This window comes from Parambassis ranga, chromosome 17, assembly GCF_900634625.1.
Source record: "Parambassis ranga chromosome 17, fParRan2.1, whole genome shotgun sequence".
NCBI lineage: Eukaryota > Metazoa > Chordata > Actinopteri > Ambassidae > Parambassis > Parambassis ranga.
The window spans coordinates 15,947,463-15,972,680 of record NC_041037.1 but is presented as its reverse complement, the minus strand read 5'-3'; the positions used below and the strand labels follow the sequence as shown (position 1 = coordinate 15,972,680).

Genomic DNA, 25,218 nt, shown 5'->3' with positions numbered 1-25,218 from the left:
AGTATAAAATCATCTGCATATATAGCAAAAACAGATGCTATTAAATCATCCCATTGATTACCTCCTTCAGTGTGCATGTAAGTGGTGTGTGACAGATTGCAAGGGGGACCAAGCGGTACATGTTAATGGGGCCCCTCTGTCAGCATAGCAGACTCCTCATTCATCAGATGTTATTGTGGCAAAAAAAAAAACACACACCCCCAAACATGCGCACAAATACACACACAAGCTGAAACAATTGCCACCTTGCAAATCTCACAAAGCAGGGGAGCAGAGTGAGACTGAACCCCACTGTCTGGGAGAATTGAGCATGTTTCCATCAGACAAACACCTCGGAATGGAGCAGGATGATGAGGATTATTATCACCAGTCTGGGTTCAGACGACAGTACTGATGACACAGGCTGAGTCAATGTTTTCTTAGAGGAAGACTGGTTGGTTCTAACTTTCTTTTCCTGCATTTGCTGGTGTCAAAATGTTGCCACAGTACTGGAGAAATTGCCCGAGCGGAGGAGAATGTGTGTTTTTTTTAGCTTTTTTTATAGCTCGAATGTGCTGTAAAAGTAAAAGCAAGCGGATTGCTCACATAAAGACCTTGTCTTTGAGAGAGAGAGGAGAGACCGGAGGGGTGTTAGCATCAAGTGGTTACATCAATATAGAGGTGAAGCTGGAATATCAAACAGGCCAGAGCATGTTAGACTGCTGATGGAGCTTGAATACAGGCATCTGCTCACATTACCAATGGGAGCAAAACATACTAGATGGGACCAGAAAGGACACGACGGGAGAACAGAACTAAATAAATGAGAAGAGACACAACCAGCCAACATATGAGATTTTAAGAGTCCTTAATCTAACAGTTGAATAGGATCATAAATCTGAGTCAGAGCTCCATTTCTTCTGTTTGCCATTCAGCTCTTCTAAGCTCAGCATTTTTATCTCCAGCAATTAGTCAATTCATCTCAATTAGCAACATTTTAGCATCAAGAATATTTAGTTACACTTAATAGTTTGAATAATTTACAAGGGAAATAGTTGTTAGCAGCTCTGTGAGGCTCTACTTATAGACCTACCATACTTTGAGCTAAATGCTACGATCACATTTAGTAACAGTGCTAACGGACTGATCTGTAGGACTTTAATCCACTTGTGTTTTTAGCATATAGGTTGCAATCATGTAATGCACACACACCTAAAATTGTTCAAAATTGTTATTTTACGGAGATCTATTAATGTATGCAGGAAGCCAACAGGAGGACAGCTGAGAGTCTCTTTGCTCCATTTGCTTTGAGATCCTGTACAATGGAGAAAACAAAGTGATATGTGCTAAGCTAAAGGCCTTATTTGATTTTCAAGAGTCTAAATGTTATCAAAACAAGTCCACAATATGTGACCTGTGACCATAAGGAATGAGGTGTTGCATGGAATTTACATTTTTATGGAAATCTGTTTCCCATAAAAATGGGTAAGCTAAGCTCTATGCTACAATGCTACCGTGGCATTTCTGGCTGTATTATATGACCAGTGTTAGGTTGAAAAAGTATTGAAAACCTTGATCCTGTCATCAATCCTAGTGGTACTGGGAATAAATCAGCAACCTTATAAATAATGACCATTCCAACCTGAGCTATACACCCCCCACCCCCCTCACTCCCCTCTTCCTGTCTCCACACATGCAGCTGTTTTTCCCTCCTCCAGGCCACAAGGTATATGTAATCAGTGCTCCCTATCTGAATCAGCTCATTGACCTCTTGGCCCAGGAAACACAGAGAGTTACTGGTGTTATTTTCCCCCCAATGAATCTCTATGCTACGTCAATGGAATGTGACAGTATAATTAGTGGAGCAGGAGAGGACTAATTGACAGTGTGATCAGCTTGCTTGCTGCAGGTCACGCCACAGCATGGCACTTCATCACCACTAATGATATAATGCAGTGTGGCTTAGTTTTGTGTGTGTGTACATGCAAAGGACACCGCATTGATTTGGATAGGCAAAACTCACAGATTTCAGGTGCACATATTTCTGCATCTGTAGGTCATAAAAAGGGCCAATCTGTGCAGTCTTTGCACAAAACACAAATATTTTATTCTCTGCCAATACAAGATGTCTGCTTTAGTGTTTTGTGGTTTGATGTGGGTCCAAAACACACAAACCACTGCTTGTAATGTATGAATTGCGCTTATCAGACACCGTAAACAGGTGTATGTTGTTGTGCTTTTCAAAATAAAAGCACAACGACACCGGTTTGTGAAATAATACATTATTAAATAGGAAAATATCAAGTGAAAGTCAAAAATAAAAACATTTTGTGTTTGTTTGTTGTGTTTTGTTTTGTCAGGCGTGAGAGTCTTTTTTTTTGAAGGAGCTAAAATGTCAGCAATTATGCATATTATCACTGTAACTGTAAATAAGCCTCATGGTACTCATGGCTTGATTAAGGTGAAATATTACTACAAATACAAAACTACAAAACTACTACACCAGATATAGCCTGAGCCCTTTTAGATTGTATGAACCAATCACCTGTCATCACCTCCTACAATTTCCAACCTCTATAAATGTACCTCTTTTTACACCAGATGTAAGGATAATTTAGGACAATTTGAGCTGTAATTCAAATCAAAGCAAATAGCAAGTATGGCAAAAAGCTCTTTATTGTAACACTTGAGCACAGTTAGGACACTCTTAGTTAAAAGCTCCACTTGTTATTTTCAGATGGATATAAAAGAACAGATGGGAAGCGTAATGCTCTGTAATTTCAAATAATCATCAACCGCTGTCGTACATTCTGATCTGATATTTCCAGCTGTTTAACGGAGCTGACATTCTGCTGCTATTCTAAGAGAAAAAAATAGGTACTGTTACAAATCAAAAACCAACTCATCTCAGGCAGTAGAATGCCGGTAGCTGCAATAGAGGATGGAGGAATAGAAAGTATAGGAAATGCAGGCAGAGAGATGGAGAGAAGGAATATGATAGAGAAAGAGATGCATAGTGGACAGTGAAAGCGGGAATACAATACAAAGGGACAGGGAGAGAAAGAAATATGATGGTCTGAAAGAAAGAAAGAAAGAAAGAGGAGAGCTCTGCTAAATCCCCCCACCATCCATATAATCCATCTACTTTCATGCCTTGCATATTATCTGTTATCTGTGCTGACCACAATGTAGACAGAGCTGTTAGATAATGGAGCCACCCATAAAGAAAGGCAAAAAAAAAGGCAGTTTGGAAACCAACAAATGGTGTCGTAGCTTTTGTGAACACTAATTCAGATTCAAAAGTCATGCTGCTGTTTTTAATGTACTCTAAATTAAGACTTTATTATAGATATAAGATTACAAAAAAACAACTGCAACTGGAAGGCTTTTATAATAAAACCACATTGGATGTTGATTATTTTCCGTGCATCTCATTTTGAAGTTACCTTTTACCTGCGTTTGTTCACACGTCACGTAATTCTGATTTATACTCTCATCACAGTTCCTGACACTGCACTTTTGAAAAGCTTATAGTCTTCTAAATAAAGTCTGAATTATCTTCAAAATGTGTCAAAGTTTTTTCCTTTCAACATTAAAAGAAGAAAAGCCTGGACTGGCTTTGTTAATCCCAAAAAGCCTCATCGATATTCTCTTCCCTTCATTTTTTTTTTTCTGCCATCAATCACTGCTGCTCGACTTTGCTTTACACATAATCATCATTTTGGCAGTGATGTCTCCTGTTTCTGCCAGATAACACAGTGATGCTAATATTAATTCGTACCCCCCCCCACCCCCCACCCCCAAAATTGTGTAGAAAGGCCTACTGTGATGCTTTCCATATCAGATACATCCATCTGTCTGTTTTTTCTTATCCAAAGGTCAGGTTTGTGGGATCCAGATTCACATATCCAGAATTATTGTGATATACAATCACTTTTAGCAAACTATAATATGTTGCTGTGAGTTCCGCTGCTATACTCTGTCATATATTATATCTTATATTTTTGCTGGCGAAAGCTAATCAACACCGGACAATGAAGGCTGAAAACATGAACCCATGTCATTAATAATTATTGCTAACTTAAATGTGGTCAAGGCTAAGGCCTATCAACAACATGGTTGACAAAAAAACATAGTTGATGTGACATCTAGCATTTGTTTAAAGCTGAACAAGCTTGCTACAAAGAAATACTAAGCTGTACAATACTTTAGCTCATGGGAATTGTAGTGTATTGTAATCATTTTGTACTGAAATGTCACTACAGCACAGGCATGGATCTGACTCACAGTCCTATTAAATATTGACTGGTGCAGCTTTACAGATATAGAAATAATTAATTCATTTTATAATAGGTCAACAAATATTGAGCTGGAATGAAAATCACTACTTCAGCATCTGCACACACACACACATATATATATATATATACACGTCTCTGTATGATTCATCCCACTGGGAGTCTGTCCAGCTATCACACTGTATTCACCCTCTCTGTTTCTTTTTTAATATCCATTACCAAACATGAAACTACCCATTATTCCACAGCCTATACGCGTCTATTGGTGAATTATCCTGTGTAGGCTATTATTATACAATATTACATTCACACTAACCCAGATAAGCCAGAACACTGTTTATGAGAAACCTGAATATGATAGCTAAGTAGCTGATAACAGCAGGAATTTTGAGACATGAAAAACATCTATTGTGTAAACTGTGTTGCCATGGCGATATCAGCTGTGTTCTGTTTCTGCGAGCATAGAGGACAAACATGAGAGAGGATATGATCCCAAATATAACCTTTAGTAGGACATGAGCCGGTGTTATACCTGCTCCGTTTTATCCTCTTGTATCCACTTAAGCACTGCAAACTAACAAGAAGCCAGTTTGCTACAAAAAAAGCAGTTTTTTTTCCTCACAGTGGGAAGGAGAGTCACAAAACCAGCATAATACACCACTATATTTGTAATAGAAATGTACATTACATTACATAACATTAGCATCTGGTTCATAGTGGACTATTGTCCTGTATAATTGTGTTGGCTAAGCTTCCATTGGGATGATGGCTGAATCATCACTATGAGTAACCACATTCACATTGTGATCACCCACAATCTATTCACTGCATTCATTTCCATTTGAAACATTGTTATTATAAGAATATTGATTTTAGCCACTTTAAGGTTCAATCCACTCTATTACTGCAGCTATTAGATGAAATTAGAGTGGGTGGATGAGAGGAGCCTGTAGTAGTACAGGTTGTTGTTAGAAGTAGATGGTAGCTGGTGGTCTCTCTCTGTGATGCACCTCAATGGGTGATAGCTGATTAGCTGCACAGATGAGTTCGAAAACTTTTAGCACTTCAGGTTTCTTTTGGTCTGTTTTTGTTAAATGTCAAAGGTCTGTGGTCACAAACGAAGAGGGTTTTTTAACCATCCGTCCATTTTCTGAACCCGCCTTGTGCTGTAGGGTCACAGAAGGGCTGGAGCCTATCCCACCTGTCAGTGGGCAAAAAGCTGGGTACACCCTGGATCACAGGGCTAAGACACTGAGAGACAAACAACCATGACGCTCACGCTCTCACCTAGAAATCTGAAAAGTGGTGTTTACATCATGTGTCTGCAACAGGAATCCGTCACTGTGTAGTTGTGTGTCTGTGTCAGCTTTGGCCTTTTACACAAACGATTCAAAATCAAAGAAATTTACGTTGAACCTTACTTAACATCCTGACACAGATCATACAGATAAATATACATGGCATATTATATATGTACAGAGGAATCTACAAGCTGCTATTACTAAAAATGGACCTCTGGCATGGATTTCCTGTTGTCATAGGTGGCAGTGATGCAGCCCTCTAGCCAGCCAGGGGAAAAAAAGGCCAGGCACATCCCAGAACAGCTATTGTGGACCTTTAATTACAGTCGGTGCTAAAAGATGGAGGACCCTGGTGTGCTCTGTAACTACGTGCTTTATCTTGCCCGGTCACATGAGTTTTACCTAATTACACATTATGTCGGAACAATAGCTAACTGTTGCTGCTTTGTCCAGGTACTATCTAACTCGGCTGTATCTCATATCTCAAGAGAGGAGAGAAATGAACGGGTTGAAAATGTCAACAGCCTCGAGAGAATGCTGAACATTGTGACTCATGGAGAGGCCATGTAGTGCATAATGCATGGCAGGAGGGCATAATGAGATGGTGGGAAATTCCTCAATCTAAGGTCTAAACCTCGGTGGAGTCAGTCCTGAACTGAATCCCGGAGCTATACTGTGCCTCATCCTAACCTTTAGCCACTTTGGAGAAGAGGGAGTAAGAGCGAGTCCCACATTTATAAACCATTATTATCATCTGAGTGTGCAGCTACCAACAGCTGTACAAAATGTTTTATATAAATGTCAATTTTTCTGTTAGCTACAGGAAGCTGGTACAAAAACTCTTAAAAACTGCTCTATACACACCCTCAGGGGAGCATTCACAAAGCTTCTGTAATGTCACTCGTAGGTTTCTGAAGCACAGTTTTGAGTCCTGTGGGAGGAATGTGAGAGGCTTCTGGAGACTCACCCGTCTGTCACTCCAAGTGGTCATGCCTGTAATAATCTGTAATTTAAAGTCCTAATACAATTAAAAGGAGTACGTTATATAAAAAAAAAATCAAATGTTTATTTCTGCTTGGCCATTTTAACATGAGGGTCTATGGGGATCACTCACTTTTGGAGCCATCACCTAGTGGCTGCAGTGTGAACAGTAATTCCTAACACTTCCGCATTGGCTTCATGTTTTAGGCCCGGATGTTGCCGCTTTATACAGACATAGTTATACTGGTGAATATAGTGAACTGGACAGGATTGGTAAACAGCAACAGACTCTTGAGCTTGAATAAATAATAATGTTAAAGGTAGGGTAGGAGATTTTGAAAACTCAGTGAGAGTCAGCCAGATTTTGAAAGTAAACACACGCCCCTTTCTCTCGGAGCTCACCCCGAAGCCACGCCTCCCAACCAGTCTGTGACTTCGGCCATCATGCACGTACCTCTCTGGTGCGCGCAGAGCAGGAAGAGAGTGACAACCAGCCAACACGCCACGCAGGGTCCACCCGGAGGATTGGCTGATGTTTTTAGCGTTTTATAGCTTCCACAGATGATTCATATTCTTCGTTTTAAAGCGAAACTGCCGAACTAATCGGTTGATATCGGATTGTAAAGAGAAGTTACACACAAAAAGTGCATCAGAAGGAAATCTCCTACCCTACCTTTAACTACAGGATGCCTTTTTAAGTAATTGTCTGGCCTCTCTAGCACCACCGTGTGGTTGTATAGTCCGTGAGGGCATAGTTCATCTCGATTGGAATAGGAAAGCTTTGTAAAGCTAAACCAAGTAGCTTTAATGCCTGCAACTAACCACAAGCAGCAAAAGCAACAATTCCAGTGGCTTATTATGGACTATAGTCAAAAAGTTACTGACTTTCGGTGGCCTTTATTCTAGTTTACAACAGCACCTTAGCCAGAAAACATCCGACAGCACCATCTGTCAAGATGTGTTTCCCAGCAGCAGCCATAAACAATCATATCAGTGATGTCGAAAGGAAATAGCAAACATATTTTATTATTTAGTGGAAGGGGATCCAGGAGGGAAAAAACATGGAAATTATTTTTGTTTTAAGCCGAGGAGAAGCACAGCAGAAAAAAACAAATCTGATACTCAGACAAGAAGGGGACACATATGGCATGGGATGTCTGTACATGCGCGTGTGTCAGCACAGATTTCACCAAGTCAGATTTCTCAGCTTGTCTGTTCAAGCACATGCATTCTCACTGAGGTAAAAGAAAAGCAGGGAAAAAGGAAGACATTGTGTATTTGCAAAATAATAATAATGCTGCTTTCCAGCAGTGCTGCAGCAGATTCCTATCACCAAAGAAAATAACAGAAAGCACAGCGCTGTGTCTGGCTGCAACTGATAATAGGTTTTAGTGAAATTATGCTCCTTTTCAATAATAAAAAAATGCTGAGCGTGAGCTGCCAAACTGGAGCTAGGACGGTGAAGGTGAAAAAAAAAGATATCATGCTCCGTCTGGTTCTGATGTGCAGGAATTCAGGCAAGGTGGAGTTGAGCTTCATTTTCCACCCCTCTGCCATCAAAAGAGTAGGGAGACACGAGACCCTTTGAAGCAAGTGATTAAAGCACAGCAGGATGAGGCGCGTCTCACCATTTCTGTTGCCCCGTCCACATGCTCCAAACAAATGGTTAGAGAGAGAGAGAGAGAAAGAGAGAGAGCGCAGGAGGAGGAGGTGGAGGAAGAGGAGGAGGGGGAGAGAAGCAGAAGTCTCCTGTGACCCACTAAATTGGTCAGATTGACTCCATAGTATGCCAGTGTGGGAGGCGGCCATTTTGACTTGAGGCCAGAAGTTAAATGAGAAGCGAGGAGGAAGACATGTTGGTTCCCTGTGTGAAACCAGTCAGCCTTTCCAGAACTATGAATTGCCCAGAGATGGATAATATCCCTAGAGCTAATGGCTGCATGTGCTTCTGTGGGCATATAAATAATCTGTGCACCAACACTGCCGATCAGTCGGGATTTCTTAAAAAAACACAGACAGATACATTTCTTTGACAAACACAATGTCACAAGTGATTGCCTGCATTACATCCCTCTCCTCATGCTGCATGGGCCTTTGAACCTTCCTTCGGATGACTTCAAAGAGCCTGAGAGAGTGACTCTTCAGTCATGATCAGTCATCTTTTTTTCTGCCGAGCACACTGCATGCTTTTCTAGTTATCAAGGGCCAGAATATTGAGCCTGTCAAGAGCTATAAATAAGCGCGACTGTCAATTGACAAAAAACCTCCCTTTGGGATAACTGTTCAGAGGCCATTTATTAAAAAGAAAGCCGAGCTTTTCTCTCCGCAGGAATGGAAGGTTTTGTCTTATAATTGACGGAGCACTTCAGTGTGTGTTCCTGATCATTCACATAACATACCCTGACATGCTCTCTTATCTGCTCTCATCTTCTGGTTTCAGAAGAACAAAATGTGCAGACTACAATGACGCAAGCCATTTTACTTGGAATCTGTAACCATGATTCTGCTGCTGCCTGGTCGTATTCCTAATAAACATTTAAATCAGTCTGAGCTTTATTAGCTCTGTAATGTGTTTTCTCTCTCATTCCGGAGTGACAAGCCAAAGCCATGGCCACCTCCTCTCTAGCAAGCTTGATGTCAGATCAATTGGACTTGGCCTGTTGCACACTCACTCGCTACTACTGTACACACCAAGCTGAGTGCCAGGTCTCCTTATCAGGATCGATCAGGTCCAGCCAGGCCACTTTACTGGGTGGCAGACATCCAAAAGCTAAATTAAGGGAAAACATCAGTTTGGAGCCAAAATGGCTGCAGATTTGTACTCATAGTCATGCAGCTGACTCCCACGTGTGCACAGCTCTGAAGCAGCCATGATGGCGTTTTAAGGAATTATGTTAATTAAGTTTCACCGTCTGCATAGAGTGAGGTGATTTTCTCATTCTCTCCTAGTGTTTGAATGCGTGACTAAAGCAGTTTGAATTGGCAGGAGCCACTTATGAGTTTCACTTCAGAATATTAACACTCAACAGGTGCACAACCATTAACAAAAAATCACCGTAGGGGTATAACTTTGTCAAACCTGATAAAATATGCATGTCTTACTGTTATAAATTGTGATAAATTCAACTGTGGTCCTATTGGAGGACAATTCCCTCTCTTCTGTCAAGAGGGTTTCATATAGTATTCTACCAGCATGTCACATGAACATGAATGTCGTGCATCCATCCATCCATTTTTTTTTTTCCGCTTATCAGGGGTTGGATCGCAGGGGCAGCAGCCTAAGCAGGAAAATCTAGATCTCCCTCTCCCCAGCCTCCTCCTTCAGCTCATCCGGGGGGATGCCAAGGTGTTCCCAGGTCAGCTGAAAGATATCATCTCTCCACCACGTCCTGGTCTGCCCTTACGGCCTCCTCCCTGTTTGACATGCTCAGAACACTTCACCGGGGAAGGGTTCATCCTAACCACATGCCCAAACCACCTCAACAGACTGACAAGGCATGGCAAGAATGAGATACTTAAACACCTTCACTTGAGGCAGTAAGTCATCCAAAACCCCGAGAGGACATTCCACCCTTGTAGCGTAGGACCATACTCATAGAGGTGCTGATTCTGATACCCGCCCCTGCAAACTGTTTCAGTGAGAGCTGATGGTCTCAGGTTGACGAAGCCAGCAGGACCACATCATCTGTAAAAAGCAGGGACACCATCCTGGGGTCGCCCAAACCAGACCCCTTCCCCACTTTGACAGCACCAATAAGTCCAACCTCCACAGGTAATGAGTCCAACTCACTGCCAGTAATATTGTGCATGAGTGGTTGTATTTGAAACCGGTATTAGCTGCACACGAACATAATTTCTAACTACGCAGATGACACACAGGCTGAAACAAAGGTACCAAATCAACGCCATCAGCCTTAATCCCTTTCTGTGGTATAGAATCATGTTAATATCCTGAAATGTTGCTGTTGTTCAACTGTGACGATGCTCCTCACAATGTTCTTAAGAGCAGAATGTTGGGTCTGCTGTCAGCTTATCCCTGTGGGATAATATCAACAATATCAAGATTACAAGTCATATCTCGTCCCTTAATGCTTAATGCAATTAAGCTAAACACTTCTGAAGAACATTTTACTAGATTTGTTAGTATTGGCAGCTTTGCATTGCATTTTTCCAGCACACACAGATTGTATTTAAGCTTAGATATTTCAAAACATCTCTTCTTTCAAGTCAGCATGAATATGTATTTGTGTGTCTGCATAACCGAAATCTGTGTGTGTGTGTGTGTGTGCGTCTTATTTTGTGTGTGCCAGGCTAAGAAGGTTTTTGCCAAAGCTTAGCCGTGACAGTCCTGTTGCCGTTCTGCTGGCAGATCAATAATATAGTCGCAGACTGTGCTAACACTGGGAGCTATTTAACGCACACACACACACACACACACACACACACACACAAACCCACAGTGTGACAGACAGAGCCCGTCTGTGTTGGTGGAGGATATTAGTCTTATTAAGAGTGTCTGGGTCTCCAAGTGACTCATGCTAACTCAGTGTGTGTTTGCGTGCATTAGCAGGGCGGCAGGTTAAAGGGGCTTAACATGAGAATGTACCCCCCACCACCAACCCCTCCCCCCTCCTTTTCTTGCCTCCTGGCTCATCTTGTAATTCCCTCACACCCCCCTCATCCATTCCTCCTCTCCCCCTCCTTCCTCCTTCTCCCTTTGCATCCATGTTTCCTCCTCTGTCCTCTTTTCATCCCTCTGTCCTCTTTTTTTTCCACTCTGCGTTTCTCTCCCGCAGGCCTTCAAGCTCTGTTTTGTTTCAAACAGCCAGACCTCCTCGCTCGTCACATATTTGTAACAGCTTGGAAATTCTTTTTTTTCTGAACAACTTACTGTACAAATATGTATAACCAAAAGGGAACATAATTTTCAGACAGAAAAACGTTCTGTTCCAGAGTTCAACCCAACAATGACACTCGCTCCTGTCACTCTCTCTTTTCCAACTCCTTCCCCCTTCATCAACTGGGAGAGGCTACACCATCCTGACCTTCTCCTTCCCTCCACAGTCCATCAGATCAATACGTAGAGTTCAGTATGGATCACGCCAAACACCAGTGTTTAAAATGTAACCTGCACCCCTCCTTCCTATTTCCTCTCCCTCTCAGATCAATAGCAGGAACACAGGGACGAGTCCGCCGCTGTCATCATCAAGCAGGCAGCCTTCTCCGGATCAATGCGGGTTTAAAAATTAACATCCTCATCACCTTTGTCGTCATCATCATCAACGTTATTACCACCATTACAATCAATATATTTCCACATTTCTCAGCTCATAAAAGCATGGGTACAATATGAAAGCCCTTTGATGTCAGGCAGAAATAAATACATCTACAATGTTGTGACTGTCTGTGGTTATTTATTTTTTTTCTTTATTTTATTCAATCAAAACTTTTAGAGCCTTTTTCTCTCTTTTTAAAAAAGTTCACCAGAAATTTCAGCTGACTAGTACTCAGCATTCAGGGACACTGGCTGAGAGGTAGTGGCCTTTAACTAAAAGTCTGTCTGCATTTCATTGATGGCATTTAGAGAGGAGCATGTAATGTGATTTCAGATGATGCAGTTCATGGGCATGATTAAGAAAAGAAGTCTAAGATGTCTTTCCAAATAAACAAATACATACTATATTGAAGGGAAAAAATACATTTGCAGTTACTAAAATGTCATTTTAACATAAAAAAGTCCAAAATGACCATACAAAATGAGAGTCTGGACTTCACTGAGGTGCTTTAACCTACAACATTTTTTTAAGGCAAAAATGTTCCATCTGTGACAAGCATATCCTCCATTTTCTTTGCATGGTGACAATATTCATACACCCATACAAAGGTGCCAAAATTGCAAACTTACCCTTGTGATGACAGGCTGTTATTTTTTGATGATGACTACTTTCGTCTATCCGTTGCCCTACCACTGTAAAATGACACATGAAAAGCTGATGTCATGTAGAGGGTCCCTGTGACCTGTGCACACAGGACAGTTGTGTGGCTGCGATATTGATTCATGTATAAGAGCAGCTTTTTTTCCCCATTGTGTGTTAATGTGTGTTTAAAGCACCATTTGTTATTTTAAATCGTGATGCAACAGGTGATGCAAACAAAAGCCTCTTCAACTAAGCAGTGCATTGTGATGAGAGAAAACAGCAAGCTTAGTTGACTTGTACACAATAAAGCAAGATCTGTAGACGTTCTTTATTTCCACTTTCTTCTTCTTCATTTTTCAATAATGTCTTACGTGACAGGTCCTCTATAAAGCACGGTCTGTGTATAATTACAGCAGTAACATGAAGCTACAAGTAGAGCTGTCAGAGCCATGCTGCTACAGCTGCCTCTTTTTTTCCTACCTCCCTAAGTCACCCTGTTAATCACAACATTCTTTCATGCTTCGAAAGTACTTAGGTCTGCAGCTCAAACATCTACAATAACTATATGAAAAACACTTCTTAATGCGCATGTAGGAGTCTTTTATGACTCAGCCTGATGTAATAAAGCACAGCTTCTTTTGAAAACTGAATGTTTAAACACTATGCATGAACCATATGAATGTGTGAATGTGCTTTCTGTTAGAACAATGGAATTTGTATACATAAGCTTAGCACAGCAATGTGGAATTTGAATGTTAGTAGACACAGAAATAGACGACATTCAGATTTGAAAAAAGGGTTAAAAAGTGAATGGCTAAATAACAGATGGGGTGTTAAAGTCTCAGGTGATTTGTCTCTCTTTGTCTTTAATAGAAACCCTCTCTACTGTACCACAAGCGAACTCAGACGTTAGACTGGAACAGTCCTTGACATTACCCTTGGAAACTGTTTAGGATGGGCATTAACTATTGATGGGGTTGGATGAACCATTTTATCATGACTTCAACCAATCTGAGCACCTCTCTTTGTCATCAACATGGCCATAGCTGGCATAGGATACTGACTGGACTGAACCATTCTTGTTCAACCCACGGGGGTCTCACTCAGACCTGAGTGACGTACAGAGAGATTGTAAGGAAGCGTCCCCCTATGAAGCTGATAGCACTTTGGCATCAGTGTTGCCAGACTCGAATGGAAGGCATGATAATATTTAATCCACTAAATAGACCAGCGTGTGCGTTTGTTTGTCTGACAGGTCTGATAATGCATTCTTCTTCTTCAGGTCCATTATGGACCTTTCCCTTTAAATGTAATAAAAACAGGCAGTGCGTCTCGGTGAAGCAGCATCGCTCTGCAAACATCTCTGTTGGTGCATTTGTGCTGCGGGGCGAGCCGCAGTGCTGTGAGACTGGGAAGGAGCTGGCAGCCGAGAGCCCTGACAGCTTCTGGGTAATGGGCCCTCACTGGGCTCGCAAGACGGGTCACATTTTCTCGCCAGACGGTGGTGGTGGTGGGTCTCGACGGGTGCTGTGGCTACAGCCAATGCTTATGCATGCGCTCACACATACACACAGCCAGGCAAGGAAGCAGCCGCGCATCTGATTCCCAGACAAATGTTGCAAATATGCACGGTCAAACAGCCTAGCCAGGGAGGTGGCTATATCCACAGAGATGCCATGGCAGATATCTCAAGCTGCTGGGTGTGTGTTCACTGAGAGGTCCACTTGGATGCTTAGATAAAAGGACTTTAGCCAGAGAGCAGGTAAACAGTAGGCTGTGGGAGGTACACCTACTCTTGTATCCTTGAGTGTTTCCTGACTATGATGTAGCCGAGATGGAGATCAGAGTCTACCCACCACCAAAACCATGCTCTGAGCAAGGTCTGCATCTTCTGGTGAATGTGTTTTCATTTTGTTCAACCAAACCAACCAACTGAGAACCACTACGGGGCTCAAAATAACAACTCCTGTACTGTACTGCTCCAGCAAAACCAAGGCCGCTGTCTGCTTTAGAAAGACACCTGACAGCTTGAAAAGAGGTCAAGATGGAGAGGGAAATGCAAGCAGACAGCTAAAGCAAAAAAAGGAGAGCGGACAACAACAACAAAAAAGGGCTAATCAGATCACAGAATATAAAGTAACTCTGAGGCTAATGGAAAAACAAAAGAAGCCGAGGAGAAGTGAGAGAGAGAGAGAGAGAGGCTGTCCCTCAGGCAAACAAATCTGTGAAAGTTGGCAAGAAAGAAGCTTGGCTAGCTTGGAAACAGCTCAGGAATTAGACATTTTAGCTGTTTAATTTGTTTAATGTACACCAGTTGAGAAAATTGCAAAACACATGTTGCACTGGTTAATTAAATATTGAGAACAATATGGTTATAATAAATACCCAGCATTCATTCTTTAACTGCTTAGTGAGAACGGTGCTTTAATGAGTGCAATACAACCAGTATCAAAGTATTAGCTCATTCCCCTCTATTGTTCCACTTAAAGCCAAAGCTGACACAGTATCACTTGTAGCTGTGACATTTGAGGCGGAATGGTCCTTTAAAATGATGAAGCAACATAGGTCACACTTTTCTTTGTTAGAGTAAGATAGAGTAACACGCACGCACGCACACACACACACACACACACACACACACACACACACACACACACACACACACAGTGGATTTGTGCTTTTTGAAGTGATAAAGCAGCAGCGGCAGCATATGCCAGGGCAGACACTGTGACCTGTGGTGACTGATTAAGACTGGAAACAAAGGAAGAGCTAAAGAACTCATTAGCACCTCTGAAAGTCTTTATCTACAACGTCACAACAGGAGCAGATTTTTGAACTGCCCAGCACCCAGACAGCCACTTAACCGGACTTCATATAGACAGATTTCCATTGTATTAGGTCCCTCTTTAATTGCTCTATAATAGAGAAATTAAAGCATAACATTCAGGACAATTACACTCAAAACCAAAGGGCACCTTACATAGAACCACAAGAAGATTGGTCTCAACTTTCCAAATGTGAAGTTCACACTGGATATAAGCCTACGAAAGGCCACTCCTGAACACAGCCACACACACACACACACACAGCCCCAGCCTCTATTATCCTGGTACTTTTCTATCTTTGGCAGCCATCTGGCCAAGGCGTCTGAAAATGACACACAGCCATTGTACCGTCCCTGGTCATATCACCACTGGTCATATTATATCTGCAGTGCCTCAGTCTATGAAGTTGGTGGTTTAGAAACTGGAGCTGCTTCTTCAGGAGAGACAATAAGTCTGTGAAGGGTTTGTCATGCAAACACTAATTCAGCTTACCAACTTGAGCACTTCCACACATTTTGATGAGTTTACAGAATAACTGGATTTGGATAGAATTATCTTCCAAATGATATGTTGAATATTCTGTTTTATTAGTCAGTGAGAGAGAGATGGGAGTGGTGATAGAGTTGATAATTCTTGGCCATTTGGATGATTAAATGCAAAGACAGCTAATACACTCTAAAGAAAGCCTGCCTCCTGTAACAGACCGTTAATATACGTAAATTAGGCATCAATTTAAAAAGAAACTGAAAGTCATTTACTTGTATCAAGCTACTGAAACGAAATGTAAGCTTTTGGCTTACGCAAATGCTACCAAGATAAATTCCTACCCGTGTATTGTATCTACAGATTACAGTACATGTCAGCCCCTCTGTTTTCCTTGGACAAGCAGCGATGAATAAAACTATTCAGAACTGCAGCTGTACTAACGTTTCAGAGGTAATTGAACAATAAATCCTACACGCTTTAGGCGCTATGAACCTCCAGCATATTGCCTTGGTTGGACTTGTGTGTGTTTTGCCAAACCATTTGTCCATTTAGTAATTACCTCTAAGTCAAACAAAGTGGATGGCCTATAAAAAGCTACGGAAGACCGTGTAATCCACAGGACACCCTCACTAAATAATAAACTCATCTAATCCAGTTAGCAAGATGGCAGCATTTATTCCATCTGTGTGCAGCTGGCTGATGAAGTGGAAGACAGGTTTTTTTTTTATTATTTCTTTTGGACTCCACACCTCCCCTATCCCATGTTGCACACTGTTGTTTTTTTAAATCGAAGCCCTCACCGCAGCCCTGTGACAGCGTTGAAGAGCTAAACACATGCAGCGGTTAATTAGACTCGTGAATGAATCGGTTTTAGACCATCTTTCTGCTCTTTGTTGGTCCACCCCTCAAATTGAAATGAGAATTACAATACAGGCAGATGAGTAATTAGTTTGAGACGGACGGAATCCCCGCTCGCTTAACAGAATCAAAGAGGAGAAAAGATGATGGATTGTGTGTGTGTCTATTTATGTACGTGTATGGGAGCAGGAGTGATACAGAGGCCTTTAATCGTGTTACACTGTCCTGAGAGGCAGGCTAAGTGTATTACCACTATTGTGTCAGGAGTGGCGCTTTCACATTGGGACCAGTATGGAATGTGTAGAATGCATTTGTTGGCTTCATAACGGAGACGAGGCTCAAGTCCAAACTCAATCAGCGGCAGATAATACAACAGTCGCTTCACATTGTGTACACTTTTCCCCCTTTCACGACAAAAAAAAAGCACGAAGGTCCTGAAAGCACAATACATTCCAGCGACAGCTGCACATTGTTTCATTTTTTTGTGTGTGTGTGAAAAGCAGTTGCTGTTTGAATGGACAATAAAACTGTTACATTAGCAAAGATAAGGGTTTGTTTTCGGTGCCATCAATCTAGAGCCAAAATGCATTTAGACTACAATAAGCAGCTGCTTTGATCAACATAATACTGACAGAGATGGCACAATAATCCTGGAAAATAATGTGACTTAGCTGCCACTGTGTGAGTCGAGATATCTTTTTTGCAGCTTTTGATCATTAGTCATGTCACAATAACATTAAATGTACATTAAGAGTCTTTAAACTATGTCTCAACTTAGCATTAAATTGCTTTAAAGTTCAAATCCTTGCAGGTAAGAAGGATCCTTTTCTCACACACTTCTCAGATTAAAGGAGCAATGCGTAGGTAATGTGCAGAGAGCTTTGTTAAACAACCAGATTGGACATTTTTGTGTTTATCTTAGTATAAGATAACCTTGTTACTTAGCTTGCATTATTAGCCATGTGCTAACTGACGTATTTTGACACTACACTAATCAATATTTTAGGACCACTGAAGTTACAGCGATGAAACCTACAGAAAATGATCACCAGAGAGTTTTTTTAAGGAGGTTTTTAGCTTCTTTTAGCACATTGTTTTGGTTTTATGGCTTGCACTTTAAATAGTTTTGGCTCCATCTCAACATCATTTCTATCCGTTAGGAGGCGGCTACACTGAAGTGAGCAACTATAGCTGGAGAGCACACAGTAGCATTTAGCAGCCAATAATTCTGAGTTGCGAAGAACCAAAACATTGCTCAGAAGTAGAAAAAAATGTTGGACTATAATTGGTTAGTTTGTTAGAAATATAAGCTCAAATGCTAAAATTTCTTTGTGGTATCCAGATTTATAATTAGACATATGTCACTGTCAAATATATGTCTCTGTTGCTGTTCCATTCCATGTATCCTTTTCAACAACTAAAACATAACAGGCGATATGTACAGCAGAAACATCACATAACAAGTAAACTCTGCCCAAACAAGTATGGAGACAAAAAAACTATATAGTTATATTGATCCGGTGCACAAGACAAATGCAGGAACATCTCTCTGTCAAAAGCAGAGCAATGAATTTTCTGACCTGTGTTGTTTCGCTTCAAAGCCTGACACATTTTGGACACAAATCAAGGAGTGTACCATGAATGTGACCAGCTGTAAAGCCAGTCACCTGCAAGAGCACAGCTGACACACACACACACACAAAGGTAGAGTAAACAGGATCTGACAGGTGTTACACACACACATGCACACACCTGATGCTAGTCATGCTTCCGGTCTCAGAGCCAAGCTTGCATCTCTCCAGCTGACTGGCAACAATCTGTCGTTCAGCTTCCAGCTCCCTGGTCAGACGTTCAAACTGCAACTCCTGGAAAGAAAAGAGAGAGAGAGAGAGAATGTGTCAAAGCAATCTGTCTATTTATTTACTGCCACATTTACAGTCATCCTGAACATTATTTTGGCTCCATTGTCTCTGACACATTTTTAATTGTTGTGAAATGGACTCTGCAGTCTGTGGTGAGGGAAAAAAACAAGCCAGATATCATTGAGTGTCTGCCACATTCTCACTGCCAGATATTCACTGAGAAGAGTTTGACATGTTGCAAAACTGTGACACCAAACTAAAGCCGTCACAAATGTGACATTTGCTATTCTGCAGCTGAGAAACCGGCGGAGCAGATGAAGGTTTGTTGGTTTTTGGGGAAAAAGATATTTGTTATTTTCTGACATACAGTGCCAGGTTCATATGAAAGCATTAGTCTAATGCTCTCCTGACAAATCATCTATGCGCTGACACCGTATGGATGTATATCCTGCTGTTACCATTTGCTGGGAGTGATAAAAAAAAGGCTGTCAGTCCCATCACCCCAGTTAAAGACTCAATCTCTAGTTGTGGTGCAGCACCCCATGCAGAAACACTTCCTGGTTAATCGGATTCTGTATACGGTGCTCGGCTAAAGTGCCATCAGGGAGGAGACATCTGATTGGTTCACCCCCCAGCATGATAACCACCCCAACCACACAGCTAAAGTCATGTCTTCAGCGACATGACGAAGTCCAGCAGCAGATGGTATGACCCCCTGCGGGGACCTGATCTTAACAGCAAGTCAGACTGGGATGACATTAAAAGACAAGATGAGCATGAATCCACAGAAGAACTGAGGAAAGATTGAAATGGTCTACACGCCAAGTAAAAGCTGTGCACACATGAGAAACTGTTGTGGTTTGAAAAGCATAGAGTCTCCCCGTGAGGTAATTTACATCCAGGTTTTGTGCCATTTCGAAGCAGATGAGTGTTCATTTCCATCCCCTGCTGTTACGCGAATAAAGGAAAGTGGTCACAGAGATAAACAGCTGGTGACACTGGTTCTCCCAATGAGCTCCATTAAACCACTGCAGGAGGAGGAGGAGGAAAACAAACTGCAACAGGATGATGCACAGCTCAGTCCAGCCACAAATAGTGTTTGCGTTGGTCTCTTCAGGAAAACGTTTGAGTAGATGTTTAAATTTCATGTTTATCAAAACCTTGAAGGTCACACAAGACATAATGTGGCACTTTCGGATGAGTAGTTTTGACATTAGAGACTTCATTAGCATAATGGACAGACAATGGAAGCCTTAGTTCTGCTTTAGGGCATCATCCAACCAACACTTCAGTAGGTGTCAGGAGCAGTATATCAATCAAAGCTAGAGCTAGAGCAGCCCAGATGATGATATAAAAACATGATAGCGACCTGCTAGCTGTTAGCAGTGTGTTGCCAAAACACATTCATTTCTGTGAAATCAATTAATTGGTGTAACATGTTTATACAGTTTAGGATTCATTTGTTTGGGTACTTCTTGACTCATTGTTTTTACACTTAAGTATTGTGTGATGAATAACCACTAATTACCTGATGTGCAAACAAACCAGCAGCTGATTACAGTATTTGTGTGTTTGCTGCTGCGATCATTACAGCTGATTAGACATAACTGATTTTACCAGTTTGAACAGAAACACAACAATAACAATAATCCAATGGGATTGTAGATTGTTTGAAGGTGGAACACACACCGAACCTTACATGCACTGCAGCAGCTGATATAGAGGGTATGATTTAAATATCAAGTTGTGACTTTCCGACATGTTTTTGGTTTGTTTCCAGATGATAAAAGTGACATAATCACAATATCAGATCAATCACTGCTCCTAAGCTAGCAGCTGAATAAAGAGTTGGTAGTTTGAGCTCACCAGAAAGTGACACATACTACACAGTGCATGCATTATACAGCGTTTATATCTATCATTTAAACCTGTCATTACAACAAAAGAAGCAGACTTTGTGAACTCTATTGTTCTCAGATGATGACTGCACACCACACACACCAAACCACATTCATGTATCATTTAGAATAACCTCAGCACGAGCAAGAAGTATCAATAATGCCATGTTTAGCATTTCTACAATGTGTATTTACTGGTCCTGGCGCTGCTGATGGTGGTGCGGAGCGCTGGTCTGTGGGAGCTTAAACACTGAAGATGATGCCTGAGGCGGCTCTGCCCACCATGCTGATACAATTTGATTATAATGAATCATAAAAGTAATAAGTTCACAAATCAAATCGCTAATTTCACTGTAATTACACACCATCTTCTCTTTAGTAATGGAAAATGGGCTCGCACAAAGGCACGCCGCAAGTATGTGAAAACATGCCACCCATTCACATGCAAGCGTGGATGCAGGCAAATGCATCGATTCTGCACTGCACACATACAGTAGCTCGCTGCTGCGTCATACAGTGGATATGCAGTATAGATCAGTGCCAGGCGTTATGTAAAGCTTCCCATTGACTTCATGACACAGTTTCATGCATACATGTTCTGCACGCAAACTTCTGTTGATGTTAAAAATCACACTGCTGTGAAGCCTGTGGGACCATACACGCATGCATGAGTCTTCACTGTTTACACAACTGTAACCTGATCATACATGTTCGTGTTTGTACCACAAAGAGGATAAAAATATGCTGCTTAACAGAAATAGTTGGGGGGTGGGGGGGGGGGGGTCACCTGTGCTGGTAATAAATTATATTTCAAATGCATAAAAATCTTCCATCTTCTAACAACTTCTTAGCAGTATAAAATCAATCATCAATTTTCCCACCAGACCCACTAATGATTTCAACATCTATGATGTCTTTATTGAAAGGCTGATTTAAAGATGAAAAAGCTGCAATCCTCTGGGGTTCACACAACTAACCGCTGCTTATAGAGACAGTAAAAAGCTTTATTTCTTATTTACATCTCTAAGATGCTTTCGCCCCTGTGTGATCAGACTTTTCCGCAGCCAGATCAATCTGAACGGTCTCTCAAGAGGGAGGAAAACAGAGAATAAAGAAACCTACTTCCAGTGTTTCAGATGAAGAAAAGATGAAGTGTGTTGTGGTTGTTTAGCATCTATTAAAAGGCGGACTAACTAGCTTGATGACGAGCCATGAGAATTCAGAAAAACAGCCAAACAAAAGCCATGGCTCCCTGCTCGCCCCTCCGATCTCTGCTCCCTCCATTTTTCTAGGGGGGCTGACAGGCAGACACCTGTTACTGCAGGGGAAGAGGCAAGGACCATGATGGAATTTATTCAGAGGGAATGCTAAAGAGAAAGAATAGAAACAGGGGGAAACTCTGAAGAAATATATATGTAAAAGGTGAAAACACGTACCTTCACATGGACCATACTTTACACAGAGACATAAAAAAAAATAAAAATCACAAAGTATCCCACATTTCTTTGGTCCCCTCTGGTCAAAAAAGAAAAGCAACAACAATGCTCCTTCTCCCTCCTTCAAACACTCATCTGTCCTGGGTCAGGACACAGCAAGCAATAGAGGGACAGAGAAAGAGAGTGAGAGAGAGAGAGACCACAAGTGTCACTTGAGCTGACTGCAACTCAGCCCCCTCTCTCTCTCTGTGTGTCTCTATATGTCTGTGTCTCTTTTTTCTCTCCTCAGGGGCCAAGAAGCACACACACACACACACACACACACACACAGAGTGCTCAGTGAGGCACAAAGGTCCCCATGGCAACGGAGCATTTAGAAGCCCCGTGGCATTATTTATGCAACGTTGCATCACAATGGGCCCTCCCACTGGCCGACCCTGCCAAAAAAGCCCGCCGTTCGCCAGTCACTCTCTGCCTCTCTCTCTCTCTCTCTCTCTCTCTCTCTCTGATTCTCTTTCTCTCTGACCATCTGCAACCCCCTCCCTATATCCACCATCACTGAAAAGCAAGGAGGGACTTTGGGAGAAGGAGGGAGAGGCAAGACAGACTAAAGATGGAGGGAAGCACACACACACACTTTAGACTCATGCCTATACACAGACATGCCTATACACACTGACACGCACACACACACACCGTGTTCTGCCTCAGTGAAGTTCTATGGCCTGAGACTGGATGTCAGAATAATACGAGGGGGGACCACAGTTTCAACACAAAGACACACAAATTGTCCTCACATGTTGTTGTTTTGGACTTTCGGCCGAATAACTATTCAGCTGGAGTGTGTAAAATAGAGGATGCTATCATATTTAGCATCCCTCATCTGTCCGAGTGTAGCTGTGTAGCTGTAGTTTAAGATTCCATTTACCTTCTTAACTACTTTATCCTACTTTAAATACCATACTAGGTCCCACATGTAAAACAAGAATGCACACCATATCTTACCCAAATGCAATCTGACTCAAAATGTGAACCCATGGCTCCCAAAAGCAAACAAGAAAAACTAGCAAGAAAGTCCTCAGTGTTCCTGAGTTCTCCTCCTCCTGTCTCCCTCTCTCTGAGTAGCACTTACTTCCCCAATCACAATGTCACAGCAAATACATTATGCACATGCAAAACTCACACATTTCTTTATTCAAATTTGGATTGGTTCAGATTACACTGGGTCTTGTTGTTGGAGTTACATTGTCCTACACCAGTGTAAAGGAGTGCAGGTTTGGAGATTAAAGTGATGCACAGATGATGTCAAGAAAGGCTGGTGAAGACTGGCTCTCCTCCCCTGACCCCTCTCATCAACAGGGAGTGTCAGTAAGCAGGACGTTTTGTTTTCTTCACCATTCTAAAGACCTGTGGTTTGTTACAGAACACCATCTGGAGAGCTGTCCTTTGAGGAAGCTTGGGAAAAAAATACGTTACAGGTCATTGGATAAACCATCTGTCTGTTCAATGGTCAAAAATAACTCAGGTTAGAGCTGGATGTGGATGTAATTACACCCAGGAGGTTTGCGTCAGGCTTCTATTTGTTTTTAAAAGTGTGTCCCATTCCAGATATGTTTATTAGAATTACAAATATATCAAGGTTTAGCTTAAAACAGATGCAAGTAAATATGATGAGGAAAACTAACATACAAGCTTCTCCATTATTTTCATGGTTACCGTGGTGACGGTCCAACCTTCTACCTACTACTCTCTCACTCTCCTCATAAAATAACAGGAAGATGCTAGCTATGTTGACCAGCAAGAGGATGTAAATGATGATCAGCCCTGTATCACATCAGCTTTGTTCTCATTTTAATGTGAAGTAAACTTTACGGGAAAAAACTTTTTTTAGCCAGTATAATTTGTTTAATTGCAAATTTGTGTAAAATTGAACGCCAGCTGTTTTAAGACATAAATTGCTTGTATGTTTTCAATGTCAAGTAATTAAATGACAGAAAACAACAATTATCTTGATGGAAAACATCACATGAAAAACAACATTAACATATTGAAATTGCTTCTTTTGTTTGTTTTGTTTGTTTTGTTGCCTGTGTATTCAATCAGCTGGGGAAACAGGTTAACTGATCATATTATATTACACATTATATATTTCGTAGCCATATTGTTGTTACACCACTATTATTTTAGTGGAGGTGGTCCTCTTAGAGAGGGTTCTACTCTGTGTGTGTGTGTGACAGTGTTTGTCTGCATGAGCAATCATAGCTTGATAAGCAATTAAAAGAAAAGGACAACAATTAACTATGTCCTAATGACCAGGTTCAACAATCAACTTGTCAACTGATTGCATTAATAAAGATTCAGCTCCAATCCGAGCCCTTTAATGGAGACAGAGGGAAGGCTGGCAGAGCATAGCCACTAGCCTACAGGACACCGCTGGCCCCTGAACACCCCATTAACGCAATTAATAAAGTAAAATAAATGACTGCAAGACAGTGGTTGGCTGCACAGGGTGAAAAATTTGGATTGTGTGTATATGTGTGTGCGTCTTAGTCGTACTTATATCCCCCTCTCTCTCTCTCTCTCTCTCCAGTGTAAAGTGGTCTAATTGTGCCCCGTGGTGTCCGCCTGGCATTTAGATGTTTTAGACAAGGAGGGGCCTGTTCGATGAGAAAATGTCACGTCGACTGCTGCTGCTGTCTAGAGCTATTGTTTTAGGATCGAAAATTATTAAGTACACATCCAGTCGGTAACAAAGTTGTCCCGGAGGCAGATGGAAGACAAGCCAGCATGAGAAGGTGTGGTGTGACAGAGCGATAAATGCCAGTGGGGAGCAGGGTGAAGGATGAATCAATGGCATAAAGAAGAGGAAAACTACAGAGATTCAAAAAGATGTAGCTCTCCCCAGATGCTGCTTAACTGTTCATCCCATAGCAGACACTCACTTCAACCACTGTGCTGTTTTACACACACATAAACTTTAAGCACCTGTAAAAATATGGGGCTGCAAAATAGGAATCAAGGTGAAATACCTCATTCAAACTGCAGGGCAAATGAAAACCTCAAGGATGCTGTGAAAGCTCAAGGCCATGACAAAAGGGTAAAAGAGTTCTTCAAGAGTTCTCCTGACATTGTAGCTTTAGTCACACTGAAACACCTTGTGGCCTTGTTATTTGTGTTTCACATTATTGCCTGTTGCTGGGAGGATTGTCAGTCAGGCATGTGTGTGCATGTGTGCGTCCTGAGAGGAGCGCTCCCTGCCACATCTGCACATTTCCACAGGCACAATGCTTCAAACTGCCCAAAACGCATTGCCGCAGAAAATACTTCACCTACACTGGGAAATTTCATGAAGGAAAGGGTTCACCCAAGTCTTGAA

At 41.6% G+C, this 25,218-nt stretch overlaps 1 protein-coding gene across 2 annotated transcripts in view; it reads right to left on the bottom strand.

Annotated features, from left to right (window-relative positions):
* ctnnd2b (catenin (cadherin-associated protein), delta 2b) overlaps nucleotides 1-25,218 on the bottom strand; it is a 114,762-nt gene that overhangs the window by 55,747 nt on the left and 33,797 nt on the right. For both annotated transcript variants that reach the window (XM_028426998.1, XM_028426999.1), the window contains exon 3: nucleotides 18,399-18,511. In XM_028426998.1, the coding sequence (XP_028282799.1) occupies nucleotides 18,399-18,511 (113 nt within the window). The remainder of the gene's footprint in view (nucleotides 1-18,398; nucleotides 18,512-25,218) is intronic.